A 14,361-nucleotide genomic window follows, 5' to 3' on the forward strand; every position below is an offset into this window, starting at 1 on the left:
TTAGGGGCCAAACATGAAAGTTTCCACAATTTGGGGCAGGGATGAAATATTGCCCTGTGCCTGAGATAGAAGATCCTTCCTCTTCGGAATCGCCCAAGGCGAGCCGTCGAGGGAAGAGATTAGCTCCAAGAACCAAGCCCTGTTCGGCCAGCGCAGTGCTATCAGTAAGAGGCAAAAAAACCCTTGCTGGCGAACTCTGGGCAACTACTACCTTAGGGTGGAGTTCTTAACTCCCCCGTTGGTATTTTCTGTCTGGACCATAAATCTGCTCCCATATACGGGCATCCAGGGATATAACTGACCTGAGTGACAGGAGCTTGCCCTGGGCCCTAAGGAGAACCCAACATGTCAGAAATACAGCTGACAAGAACGTGGGTCTCCTTGATGATTTATGTAAGAGGCTACCGCTGTATTGTCCACCCGCACCAAGACATGGCAGCCTCAGGAGGAGGTATTTCAGGGCCAGAAATACAGCCATCAACCCGAGACAGTGACTGTGACAACCGAGCTGACGACCCTCCTATCCCCTTAAGCTGGACGACCACTTAAGGCCGCTACCCCGCCCATCAGGGAGGCGTCTGTCGTTAGCATCCTGCGACAACAAGACGCACCTAGAGTGGGACCCAAGGCAGAAAACCGGGGTCTGAACCATATAGAAAGGGAATGAAGCGATTGAACTCCATACGATGCCCCGATAGACAGTGTTCTGAGTGGGAGAGAGGACGCTTTTCTTGGCGTTCAGCCTCAACCCCAGAGAAACAGATGAGTAAGACGATGTCCCTGTGCTGAACTGCCAGTTCCTGGAACTGCGCTAGGATCAGCCAGTCGTCTACATAATTCAGAATGCAGATGCCCCGGAGTCGCAAGGAGCCAGTGCTACATCGTGCATTGTGAATGTGCGGGTAAAAAGGGCTAGGCTGAGTGAAAGAACCTGACCCTGGAAGACTTCGCCCCCGGAAGTGAACCTCAGGAACTTTCCATGTTGTGGCAGAACTTCTAAATGAAGTATAGAAGTACGTCATAAGATCGATGGTGACCAGCCAAACGAGTTGTAGGGCTTGAGACACGACCGTCTTGACAGGCATCATCTTGGACTTGAACACCCACGGGTAGTTCAAGCTTTAAGATCTAAGCCAGACGCCACCCCTCACCCTCCATGGGAAACGGGAAGTATTTAGTGTAATAACCTAACTCTCTCTCTGGAAGGGGAACACATACCATGGCCCCTTTAACCAGGAGATTGAGTTTTTTTGTTTTTACAAAAAAAGAAATCCGGTTTACGGTAGTGAGAACACGCCGTTGAAACACGGAAAAGCGGTGAGTGAATTAAATCCTGACGCCCTTATAAGACCCACAGAAAAGAATATATCCGGCAGAAGTTTCCACGCTGCCAGGATCTCTGAGATGGGTATTATATTTTAACACTTCCTGTTGAGGGGTTGTCGGGTGTTTCGCGTCCTGAATAAAATGCAGGAACAGCGAAAACACCCAATTCTGACGGAAGCCTCTGCAACCCGAAACACCAAGAGGTGGCGGGAATGGAGGGGCTTCGAGGGGGTACCGGGAGGGGTGAAGTGAAGCACGCGCCCGTCCCGAGGGAGCTACCCCTAATCTAGGCGCAAGACCATCAGGGTTTTCTCTTACTAGAAATGATAGCCCTGAGGTCTTGCTTCGGGGGCTGGCGAGGGAGGCGAGAATGTCCTCAATCCCTGGGAGGAGGAGCACGACTCGCCACGCTTTGCTTTTGAGCCTCCGTTCAGACAGGACTGAGGTGGGTCTGAGGCTTGCTCGTCAAGCGCAGAACCCACACTCAGGTCGTCCGGGAGGTCATTCTGGTACGCCTGTAAAACAGCATGGTGTGCAGAGCAGCACCAGCCTGACCTGCTGCTTGATAAGCCCTTCCCACTAAAGTGGAGGTTGTCCTACAAGGCTTTGAGGGGAGAGAGGGCTTCTAAAGTGACGATGCCGAGCCCGGCGAGAGATAGCCCGCAAGCGTCTCTTCGACCGGCGGCATCACTGAATACCCCCGTGCCTCAGCACCCACGATGGTCAAATATAATGACGTCGAGGGTATGTGAACACGGGAAGAAAATATATATTTTATTTATTTATGTATTTATGTATTTTTAATTTTTTTAGGGGTTCCTCCATGAGCGAAAAAGCTCTTCATGGAGGTTATCAAAGAAGGGAAGGGACTCATGAGGCGTTCCCTTCCTTAGACTGGAAGATAAAATCGATCCCCTAATTTGGAGGGTTTGGTGTCTCTTTTTCGCGTGGCCAGCCCAATCTGGCAACCGCTTGAGTAACAACATCGAGCAATTCCTCCGTAGATTTTTTTTATCGCTGACGGAAAGCTCGGAGGCGGGAAGAGAATCGCGATCCTCCTCATGATCCGAAGAAGCGTCGGAGCAGCCGAGATCATGTGAAGGACCAGCTGGGTTTGGGGAGAGAGTGAGAAAGGGATCAACCCGTGTCTTGCTCCTCAGCCAAATCCATGCAAGAGCCCCACAAACGATCTTTATATATATTTCTTTTTCGTGAGTGCTGACTCCGGAAGCAAGCGAGGCGAGCACAAGCACTCTGCCTGTTAAAGCAAATCGCAGTGCTCGCACCGCCCTGCTGCAACGCGAGAGCAGCGTGCTCTTACCCCCAAACAAACAGAGCAAAAACTGACGTGTGTCATCTTCAGCTATAGAGCAAGAAGAGGGAACACGCACCGTTTATGACTTTCAGTCATTCTCTCTTTTTTTCTTTCTTTTTTAGAAATATATATATATATATATATATATATATATATATATATATATATATATATAATATTTTCTAAACAGAAGAGAGAAGAAAAAAAGAGAACAAAAAGAACAACGTTCACTGCACACTGCCTAACTGATTCTAACTTCTAACAGAGGAAAGAAAGTTTTGACAGGGTTTGTGAAACACATAGAAACATAATCACTCTGGAAAAAAGAGTTTCTGACGACACCTGGTGACGTATCCATTTATAGCCTGGCCACAGGTGCATCTAATGATTACATCAACCGAGGCTATAAATTCCAGTCAATGTTCATTGACGTGTTACACACACTATTTCAGCTCGGTTCACAGTTAGAGTTGTTCCCTGTAGCACTTAGCAGCGCAACATCGTAGTGAAGCCTTTTGTAAAGGGAACCTCCGTTCCCTGATGGAGGGAACAAGACGTTGTGTCGTTATAGTGACACTAGGGGTCACTCTTGGGAACCCCAAACCAATGAGAATTGGTGAGTGGAATTTGCATGCCACTCCCCAGGACATACGGGTATAAAAGGAGCTGGCTCGCAACCACTCATTCAGGTTTTGTGCTGAGTAGCCGAGACAGGGTCTTGGACATTTCAGCAGGTAGTACAGCATTGTGGCATGGGGGACACAATGTCTCGTTCCCTGATGTTACGACAGTAACCGAGATGTTCCCTATCTGTCACTCACTTGATGTTGTGTCGATGTAGTGACACTAGGGTACCCTATACAAAATGCCACAAAAGCTGAACTGTGTTACATGGACTGCCAATGCAGGTGCAAGCATACTGCGTGCATAATAGCAGATACAGTCTGACTGCATGTAGCCTACCCCAACACCCCAAAAAACATTGTATAGTTCCCCACATCCCTGGGGGGAAGAGACATATCTAATATGGGAGCAGGCCGCGCCAGCCGCAACCTTTTCTCTCTATGTTTTCTCTCCACAGAGTACTTTTTACAGCTGGGGCCTTTTAACACACATTATATGCATCAGGGAAGGTGTTCTTTTCCTTTCCTATTCTTTCAGGGGGAAAAGACCCCGCAGAGACCACATCCTGGTTTCCGCTGTCCAGGATTCCCTTTCCGCTGTCCACTCCGCTCACTAAAACAGACAAAGAGCTGCTCAGAGCGCCTAAAGCTCAGCGTGCGGTCCAAGTAGATGCACAAAGCACGCACCGGACACAGCAATGACAAGGCTGGGTCTGCCCCCTCCCGGGGCAGCGCTTGCAGGCTAATCACCTGATCCCTGAAGGGGGTTGTGGGAAACTTGTGCACATAGCCCAGTCGGGGTCTCAGGAATACGTGAGTCTTCTGGACCGAAATCCAGGCAAGTATCACTGACAGAGAACGCCTGCAGGTTCATGACCCTCTTGATGGAAGTGAGTGCGGTCAGGAGTGTGGTCTTCAATGAGACAGCCTTCAACTCGACTGATTCTAGGGGCTCAAACGAAGCTCTCCAAATGTCCAGAAGGACCACGGAGAGGTCCCATGAGGGAAAGAGGCAGGGCCTAGGAGGGTTCAACTTCCTGGCTCCTCTCAGGAACCTGATGATAAAGTTGTGCTTCCCTAAATACTTACCATCTACTGCATCGTTATGTGCTGAAATATTATCTACATACACCTTCAAGGTGGAGGGGGACAGCCGCCTGCAGGAAGGAAAGCACTGACCCGACTGCGCATCTCTGAGGGTCTTCGCCTCGGGAAGAACACCAACTCGCGAACTCACGGCACATCCAGGCATAGAGCTGCCTCGTGGAGGGTGTTCTGGCCTGAGTGATCGTGTTTACCACAGCGGGCAATAGACCAATTAGGTCTTCCGCAACCCATCAAGGGACCAGATATGAAGAGGTCTGGGCAAGGGTGCCAAATGGTGCACCCGAATCGAATCGACTCCAAATTAGCTGGACCACCTGGGGGTGGAGTCTCCACTCTCCCCTGAACATCACCTGCCATGACGGCGCGTCCGCTGTGTCCGTTGAGGCTGCCAGGGATGTAAGTGGCTCGCAGCAACATTAGCTGCTGCTGACTCCAGAGGAGGAGATGGCGGTTGCGAGACACTATCATTGAGACTGAGTCTAACTCCAAGACGAGAAAAGAGACGCTCTGGACCGGGGAGAGCTTTCTCTTATCCCAGCTGACCTGAAGCCCTAGAAGGCTAAGGTGCGTGAGCAGCAGGTCCCTGTGTGCATACAGCAACTCTTGCGAGTGAGCTAGAATGAGTCAGTCATCGATTTAGCTGAGTATGTGGATGCTTCCCTTAACGGGGCAAGTGCTGCCTCTGCAACTTTCGTGAAGACGCGAGGGGACAGGGACAGGCAGAAGAGAAGGACCTTGTACTGATATGCCCAGCCGTCAAAAGAAAACCATGGGAAGGGTCTGTGTTGAGGTAGAACCGAGATGTGAAATTACCCATCCTTCAGGTCTACCAGCACGAACCAATCTTAATGCCGGTCGCATGCCAAAATGCCTTTCTGCATCAGCATCTTGAACAGGAGGAGTCTGTGCAAGGCTTGGCCACAACCCACCACCTTCTTCTATCTGGGGGGTGATGCCTCACAGCAGGGGGAGCAGGAAACGTCACGTCGAGGAGCGTCGCTTCATCCCGAGTTGGATGCGCTAAGGGGAACCTCAAAGCACTTACCTTGCTCCCCATACCGAATATAGGGCAGGTAAACAACTGAGGAGAAAGGCCTTTTGGGCCATACTCGAGACTCGACACAACCAGCCAGCCGGTGGTGTGATTTATGTGATGCAGCCGGACACATGAAGGTGGGGGGACTGCGTTCCGTCTCCGTGACCCAATGAGAGAGGAAACTGCTCTTTTTTTGACAATGTGGATACCGCAGCCCATCCGGGTGTCGTGAACACAAAACAAAAGGGAACAAAAGATTCCCCTCCCGGCCCTCCACCAGGGGATGGAGTGGTCTGGGAGACATCTTCTTCCTTGTGTCATCTGTCTCAGGGGCGCTTAGGAGTCTTCTTGGGGGCTTAGCGCCAGGCCGTGAGGCGGGGGCATCAATATCCTGTGGGGAGGCTCTATGCTGGAGCCGAGGACTCGCCTCGGGCTGGGGTGGAGCTGGCTGGGCTTGCATCGCTGCAGGGGGATGCCCTCGGTGAGTAGACGGGGTACCCACTCTTGTGCCACACCAGGGAAAGATGTGCTGTATCGCCTCTGTCTGTTCCTTCACTGCCGAGAACTTCTGGATGAATATAAATATTGATATATATGTTGTGGTTTTTTCTTTGCGTTAAGTCTATGATCAATAAAAATATTAATTGAAGAAAAAAAGCAAGAAATGTCAATATTAACTAAAATATTTCTCAAATTCTTCGAGACCAAATTTCTTAGCTATGCTAAATTTAGTTTATAGCTCTACACTCTTACTGTATAGGGTTGTTCAGTATACTGGTACTAACGAAATATTGCAAAACCAAAACATTTTAAACAGTACAATATTATCTTTATAATTTCTGTACCATATTGAAGTGTGTGGTCATTAGAAAAATGTTATGTAATGTGAGAGTTTTGTGATTAAATCAAAGACCATTTGAAAATAATAAAAAAGCTTCTAAATGGCCAAGTGTAATCATTAAACAGCAGATGGATGTAATTTCATTAAATAATATATAGTCACATGTGCTGCACAACAGAATGAATGAGAGGCCCCGCTCTGCTCTGTCATCTTCACACAAACAGGTACGCAGGCATACACACACACACACAGGCACGCACGCACACATGCACGCACGCAACACAATACTACTGCTTGATTTTCATCCAGTGTGTCCAATATTATTCATCTGCAGAGCCGCAGAGAAGTGCGTTTAAATGGCTGTGAACTCTCAAATGATCCTTTTCACTCAAGATTTCAGCTCATGAGTTGCAGGAAGTTTGATATAATGAACCCTTCAAAAACAGGAAGAACTTCAAAGGTCTTTCAAAATAAAAGCTTTATTTAACTAGATTCCAGAAATTGTAGACATTATTACTGAAAAATATTACTTATGTCTAAATTGTAATATTCAAAGTAATAGCGATAGTACTCATAATAACAATAATATAATATTAATATTGGTTATATTATTAGTATTATTATCTGTAAGCAATACCACAAAAGCTGAATACCAGTATGGAATATCACCATGTTGTGATTTAGCCATGGCTGCCTCAGGTAATCAGATCAGTTTTTATTTAATGTTTTCATTAATACTGTAAAACTCTGTTGTGCATCTTTTAGTTTTTTATGGTATGTATTTGATTAAACACAATTTGATCATAACATTTAATTAAAACATTTGACATGGAATCTGGAATAATTAAAACAGAAAAGCATAATTTTTATCTATAAGACTTAGTGCAGTACTTTTTGTCAATAATTTCCTGTGTAATTTCATAAAATAAGAGTTTATTGCCTAAGTATCAAGTTAGTATCGTACCGAAGCCAACATTTTTGGTATCGGAGCAACTCTATTACTGTATGTGAACAATTACTAATTTGTGTCCGTTAGCCTCTAATAGCAAGAGGAGAAATAGCGCCCCCAGCAGAGTTTCTTTCCACTAACTATCATCTTATGGAGTTTTTGTTCCTTGCCACAGTCACCTACAGGGGGCCTAAAGACAAAAACATTAAGGCATGATTTTCAATGAAGATTTTCAATGAAGCTGTTTACTGGGGACTTTAAGACAATTAATATATTGCTGACATTACAGTAGGATTTTCCATTAAGCTGCTTTTAAATGATGTGCATAATGAAAGCGCTATACAAATAATATGATTTGATGGTAATATGATGGTTTTTGTATCTACATATTTACAAATAATTTTAGGGGATATATTGAGAAAAAGTTGATGCATAAATAAAAAAAAAATTAAGTTAGCTTTGAAAGAGCAACCTTTGAGCATTGACACCTCTGTGCTTTCTATGTGGTGTGAGCTCTGTCTGTTAAGAATTTGGTCACCTCTCTTGTTGTCTCAGTCTTTTCTCCTCCCTGGCTTGTGCTTTCATCTGCTGCACCTCGATGGTGTCAGGCTTGCGGCGTCGCATGTACAGATCATGATTTCCCATGCACAGAGCCAGAATGCGCTTGTTAATGCGCAGACGAGGTGCATAGAATACAAAGTCCTGTGGTTAAAGCAGAAGACACATCATTACTTTACAGATAGGTCATCGTTTCATTCCATTTTAATCTATAAACTAAACTGATGACATTGCATAAAGACCAACGTGAGATAATATAAAAAATTACAAAATTCATGAATAAGTATTTAAAAATTAATGAACTAATAAATACATAAATGCATTCATAAATTAAATGTAAAAAATAAATTATTATATTTAGATACCGGCGACTTTTTGTCTATGGGCTTAATGACAAACTTCTTGTCATTGAAAGAAATATTCCGTATCTCACTCCATGGAAATCCGATCTTTGGTGTCAACCTGTTGAAAAACAAGAATAACACTACACTGTTTATAGCAAATCACAAATCTTAACTGTTCCAAGAGAGTGAGAGAGAGAGAAATAACTATAAACAAAATAGCTAAAAGCGTACTTGTCTGAACGTTCATATATATTGAGTCCTAAAGCATCAACACCCAACCACAGCTCTGATCCTTTCTTATTTTTAATGCTGAAGTAATTCACTCCATACATCTCCAGATCCTGAGCGATCTTTAGGTACTCGATCATCGCATCTTCTCTGTGAAGACACAGCTTTATTGACAGTGAAATCATAAAACCAGGTTAAGGTTAATAACAATATAAGAAACATCATCAAGATTTTAAGAATCTTGGAATCTAGGAAGCCAAGGAATTGGGTATATTTGACAGTAGGTCATTTTCTTTAAGATTAACATTTCTTTAAAGTTTTTCACCATTTTTAAACAAATTTTTGCCTTTTTAAAAAAGTTCCTTTTAAATGATCCTGCAGTGTAACAAATTATTTTTTAGTACAAACTACAATTGCAAATATTCTATTTAATCTCCCAATTAATATGAGCTTATGTGAGCACAATAATACAAAAATAATTAGCAAAATACAATTTTAAATGTTTTAGACAGAATATAGCTTGTCACACCGCAGGACTTATCCACATCCCGAAATTAATTTATGACAACAACCCTAATATATTAAATAAGACAAGAGAACATCTCATGTTGTACCTCAGCATGCCTTTGTGTTGATCATGCCACACTTGAATTCTTTCCTCCCATTGTTCTTTAGTCAATTTGTGTTGTTCTAAAACCCTAGAAGAAGACATTGTCACTTTAATTGCACAACCCTAATAAGCAATCTTTGATGGTGTTTGTTCATTTAAAAGTGTAGCAGTGAAGCACCTCTGTGGCAGCAGTTTTTCTCTGCACAAATATCCAAGCACGTGATATTCGTTATTGTAGTCACCATATTTCATCTGCATGGCATAGGAGGCGAGAAGAACAGCTGTTTCAGGTGGACAGTAGATATCGTCATTGAGAATTCCCTCTTTCACCTGAAGAAAGAACAGCCGTTGTGTAGCTTCCTGAATCAACTCTTCAGCTACGTCCTCGGGATAGAACTTTGCCCTGAATTTAATCAGCAGTGGATTTTCCTTCCGAACATCTTGGGCAGTCACCTAACATATGGTAACAGATCTATGTGTTAGATGTTTGGATAAGTTCCTATAATGAAGTTCCAATAACACTGAAGCAAAGGAAATAAAGAAACCCTTTTATTAAGTTTCAGCCATGTAGAGAAGCCTTTGCTGTCCTGATACTGAAGTCCAAAGAACCAGATCTCTCTCAGTCCAATGGTTTTAACAATCTTCAAAAGGACAAATGTAAAAATGAAACCCTTCCTTTACTGAATGTTCACTCATAAAGTCTACATGTTGATGTTGCATTTATTGGCTGTTGATATATGTCTAAATAGCATGTGAGACACATACTTGGTCAAAGAGTTGTTTGCCGGTTGTACTGGGCTGAATGGCAAACTCCAGCTCAGCATCCATTGTAGTGACACGCACATTTATCTAAGAAGATCAAATGGATCAAACATATTGTTATTGAACCCCTTGGTGTGGACAGCTGCTTTTGAAACAATCAAATATACACTCAAATATCTTGAGGAATATGAATAACCACAAAAATAATAAGCTTCTAAACTGTCTAATAAATAAAGGCCTGTCAGTCAAAGTGCAAGATTTTAAACACAATAACAATACAAATCTATGATCAATTAAAGAAGACTAATAATGAAAGGAGAAGTTTCATGTTCTTGCAATGGAGTCCTGTAATGTGTGATAATCTTTATAGGGAACATGAAAACATTTATAATTTAGGTTAAAATGTCCCAAAAATAGTACATTATCACAATAACATTTATTTGTATTGAAATAGTTTGACAAAGAATTTTGCAATAACATCAATATTACTCAGATTTCAAAGTGGTGGACAGATAAATGCTTTGTCCAAATATGAAAAAAGTATGAGAAGTACTACATACAATATATCGTCATTATAAGCACATGAGATCAAAACTTTTAGAATTTAGGCAAAAATGTCTTACTATGCCAGCAACATTTATAAAATCAGTACTTACAGACATTTAGATATATTTGTAAAGCTCCTGATCACTCAGCACTTCTGTTCCTGTTGTGCTCTCATAAGAGTCATATGAAAGGACTTGCAATATTTCCCAGGATTACCAGTCATTAATGTGACCATTGTACTTCTAATCCAATAGCAGCCCTAGAATCTCTCCCCTCAGATTAAAGCCCTGAGCAGGAGTTTACAATGACGAGAAAAAAAAAAAGAGAAAACATTAGAAATGTATTTGACATATTGTAAAAAAAAAATTCTTTTTTTTATATTTTTTCTATAAAAATATTATATTTTTATTATATTGTGAGACATCAAAGTGTCTGCTTATCATCCAGACATCGGCTGTTTCTGGATGTTCTGTTAAATATTGGAACTCCAACACTTGAAAAACATGATGACATAGTGTAACCCGCACACAAACACACAAGATGAGGCAGTCACAATGTCGGAGAAAAACTGCTTTTATTAGTATAAGAGCAGGCAACAGTACAAAAACAGGGCAAATCCAGTGAAGAATGGTCAGGGAAAGCGTAGAGTCGAAAGCCGGGGATTCAAGGAAAGTAAAGGGGGCAAATCCGGGAGAGTAGTCGAGGGTAGCGAGGGTCAAAGCCGGGGTAAACAGGATGTATAACAAGTGGGAGCAAAGACAGGGGAACTAGGGGAGCTGGCAAGCTAAGAGGAAGAATAGTAGGGAGGTCAAAACTAGACGAGACTAGCTGGGGGGCAAAACTAGACGAGACTAGCGGGGCAAAGATACGGGGAACTAAATACAATAACCAATGGGATACAAACGGAAGGATAGTGTATTTATAGGGGCGAGTGCAGGTGTAAACAATGACAGGTGATAGGGACGAGTGCAGGTGTATACAATGTGTGGGGATTGGAAGCGCGTGAGTGCAGGTGGTCATAATGTTCTGGCTGAAGCACATGAGAAGCGAGCATGAGTCAGAGGGGGGAGATAGTTTACTGAGCGAGAGCTCAGTAATAGCAAACCGGCGTGGAAGCCCGAGGGAGGAAAAAGAGCGTACGAGCTCAAGGGGGCGGAGCGAGGGAGTGGGAAGCGAGCACGCTCGCGGAGTGCATGTGTGCGTGCTCGCGGGAGCGGAGATGGGGCAGAGGAGCGGGGTTCGTGACACATAGATGGTTTGTGTAGATATTATAGAATGTATTTATGTATTGCTCGGCAGATTAGATCTTTCACAATTGATTTGGAGCCATCGATCATTCTTTCACACATTCAGCCTTTACCAGAAAATGTACTCCAATTTGCAGGTGAGAGGTAATGTGTGAACACAACCCTTTTGAAAATGCAGGTAAATGTTGCTCTGGCAATTTTCCTAAATGAGAAGTTGAATCTTTTGTCACATCAGAACAAATGTATTATTGGGATCCAGACACTGCAGCAGTTATGAACTGAATTGATTCAGGAGAAAGAACAGATATTCGAGTCCCACTTGGCGTAGGTGATGCTTGGGCTGGGTTCCCCGAAGCTTTAAGTTTAACATTATTAGCACTTAAATTGTCCATACTACTGCATGTTTCCTAAAAGCATCTGTAAAGGGATTAATGGAAAGGAGGAGGCCAGAACCAGCTTGACAATATAAATAATGGTTTTAATATAAACTGAACAAAAAGACACAAACACACACATGGCGGTCAGCTGACCGTAAACGATCTCTCTCTCGTCGCACCACCCTCCGATCTCTCTCTCGTCGCACCAGTTGGCCTTAATCCCTCTCAGAGGCTTAATTAGCCTGATAAGGAACCGGGTGTGTATAATCACGACCACTATAATCAGCGCTGTCACAGCATCATTATCTAAGTAGCAATTCAAATGCTCGTAAATTAACTAGTGCTAGGAACCGCTTTTAGAACCATAAATTACTACACGTATTGTTCTCGCATCTTTCATAGTTTATCAGATACAAAGGGACATTTAATTAATTAAATTAATATATTTTGATCATTAGAAAGTTACAGAGGATAAAATAGTGTTGAAAAAAATCGCACTGAAATCAATTGCCAGTTTCTGCAGTCTGTGCACACCATGTGACAGGTGTAAATTAGGTCTAAAGATAGATCAAAATTTAGATGACATATTATACAGTATAACCTTATACGCTTATCAAAGAAGCGCAATAAAGGCTTCTTTGAGAAGCACAATTGTAATGGCAAAATAAATATGTGTTCTAATTGAACAGATTTGCTTAGAAGACATATGTGAGTAATGTGACTCTGCAGTTTAAAACTTAAATAGTCAAAAATAAGTCATTCAAATATGGTTAACAAATGAAACTGAGTGTGCTGTGTGTGATTCATTCTCCCTCTACCTTCTTTTCCCTCCAATGGATGATTAAAATCCTAGTTCTAGTCCTAGTCTGTTTACATGGCACAAATTGCATGCTTCATAATAGCAGTCATGCTATAAGTGCACAGCAGGGCTGGGAGATATGAAATAAATATATTCATGATATTTCTGAAAACCATATCAGCATATCTGATTACATCATCAATCTGCCACTTTATGCGAGTTCCGGGAGACACGCTCCCGCTGCCCTCCTCTGAACAAACAGTGCATCAGAGATGCGCATCGATGGCTTTTCTGTCATCTGTTCTTCAAAATATACTTAAGTGTGTTTCTTCAAGCCACACGTCTTTGTGTCTGAAGTTCAGCCAACTGATGTCCATCATTTTAATCCTGTTCTTTGTGCATCTGTTCAGGTCCCAGCCAAAGAAACAAAACTTTAGGCTATGTGAGAGCCCTTTATGATGCACATCGCATATATTCATGTTACATGCATTTTTTTGTCACTTTTGTCATCTCTATGAAGTTGAGAATACATTTGAAACCCTGTCTTACTAAAGCCATCATTATTTCTGTATTTAAATTTTGTAATAGCTCATACATTTCAGTGCCTCGAAAAGATTACAGACACCTTCCCTATTTGTCGGTATTTCCACGTTATTTTCATTTTGAGAAGACAAAACTCCTGTAAATAATCACTTGATCTTCTACATTACAACAAGGGATCTACCTGCTGTTTTGGGAGACAGACATTACGCCATCTTAAAATAACAAGCAACATTCGATAAGATGATCGTAAACGGTAAGTTGCAACGTTATCGGGAAACCTAGCCATTGTAATATCTTTCTGTGCAAAGACGCCTCCTTTCTATGTAAATTATGCTCACTATATATTGTGCTTCATTCACAAAAATTGCCTGACGCTGTGGCACAGTTTAGATCATGCTATTGCCACAAATAAAAGTAGAATGTAGTAAACTTTATTATATTTAAAAGAGAAATTTGTGAACATTTTCAACCAATCATTTCAGCAGTAATTCATCAAAAACTGATCAAATAATGGAGAAGAGCATTGTATCCAGATGCCATGTGTAGTCAAGAACACTTTTTCTGCATGTTTAAGAGATGATTTAGGTGTCTGAATCACAGTGAAGATGTACAGTCTCGGTCAGGGTGTGTCAAATGCGGTCTCTGGCATCCTCCATAGCGCTCAGAATCAGCCCGCAAAATCACAACTGGGCGTGCAAATTGCAACTGCCATGTAAACAGACTAGGACTACTGAAATCATCCATTGGAGGGAGGAAGAAGAGGAGGAGGAAGAATAGAGAGAGTGAATAGCTCATTGCACACTCTCACCCAAATCTTCTTTGTTAACCATATTTTAATTCTTTATTTTGGCCTATTTAAGTTTTAAACTGCAGAGTCACATTACTCACATATGTCTTCTAAGCCAAGTCAAGTTATTTTTATTTGTATAGCACCATTCACAACACACATCGTTTCAAAGCAGCTTTACATAAGATCAGGCATTAACAGAAGACAAAACTGTAAACTCTATAATGTCTTAGAGTCAAGTAAAGTGGTTTTTATTGTCGTTCAACCATATACAGTTAGTACAGTACACAGTGAAACAAGACAACGTTCCTCCAGGACCATGGTGCCTATATAAAGTGCACGTGCAAACGTGTGCAAAAAGTA

At 42.4% G+C, this 14,361-nt stretch overlaps 1 protein-coding gene across 2 annotated transcripts in view; it reads right to left on the bottom strand.

Annotated features, from left to right (window-relative positions):
* The window catches only part of msnb (moesin b), a 33,459-nt gene extending 19,599 nt beyond the window's left edge, over positions 1-13,860 (bottom strand). Inside the window, exons 1-8 of one of the 2 annotated variants that reach the window (XM_052150021.1) lie at positions 13,849-13,860; positions 9,703-9,786; positions 9,483-9,578; positions 9,116-9,390; positions 8,942-9,025; positions 8,331-8,477; positions 8,121-8,217; positions 7,736-7,899 (exon numbers count right to left, since the gene is read on the bottom strand). In XM_052150021.1, coding sequence (XP_052005981.1) covers positions 7,736-7,899; positions 8,121-8,217; positions 8,331-8,477; positions 8,942-9,025; positions 9,116-9,390; positions 9,483-9,578; positions 9,703-9,786; positions 13,849-13,860 — 959 coding nt within the window. Of the gene's footprint in view, positions 1-7,735; positions 7,900-8,120; positions 8,218-8,330; positions 8,478-8,941; positions 9,026-9,115; positions 9,391-9,482; positions 9,579-9,702; positions 9,787-13,848 lie in introns of those variants that run through there. The other variant, XM_052150022.1, reaches the window with a different exon arrangement.
* Between the last annotated feature and the right edge of the window lie 501 nt (positions 13,861-14,361).

This window comes from Xyrauchen texanus, chromosome 19 (genome assembly GCF_025860055.1).
Source record: "Xyrauchen texanus isolate HMW12.3.18 chromosome 19, RBS_HiC_50CHRs, whole genome shotgun sequence".
Classification (NCBI taxonomy): Eukaryota; Metazoa; Chordata; class Actinopteri; order Cypriniformes; family Catostomidae; genus Xyrauchen; species Xyrauchen texanus.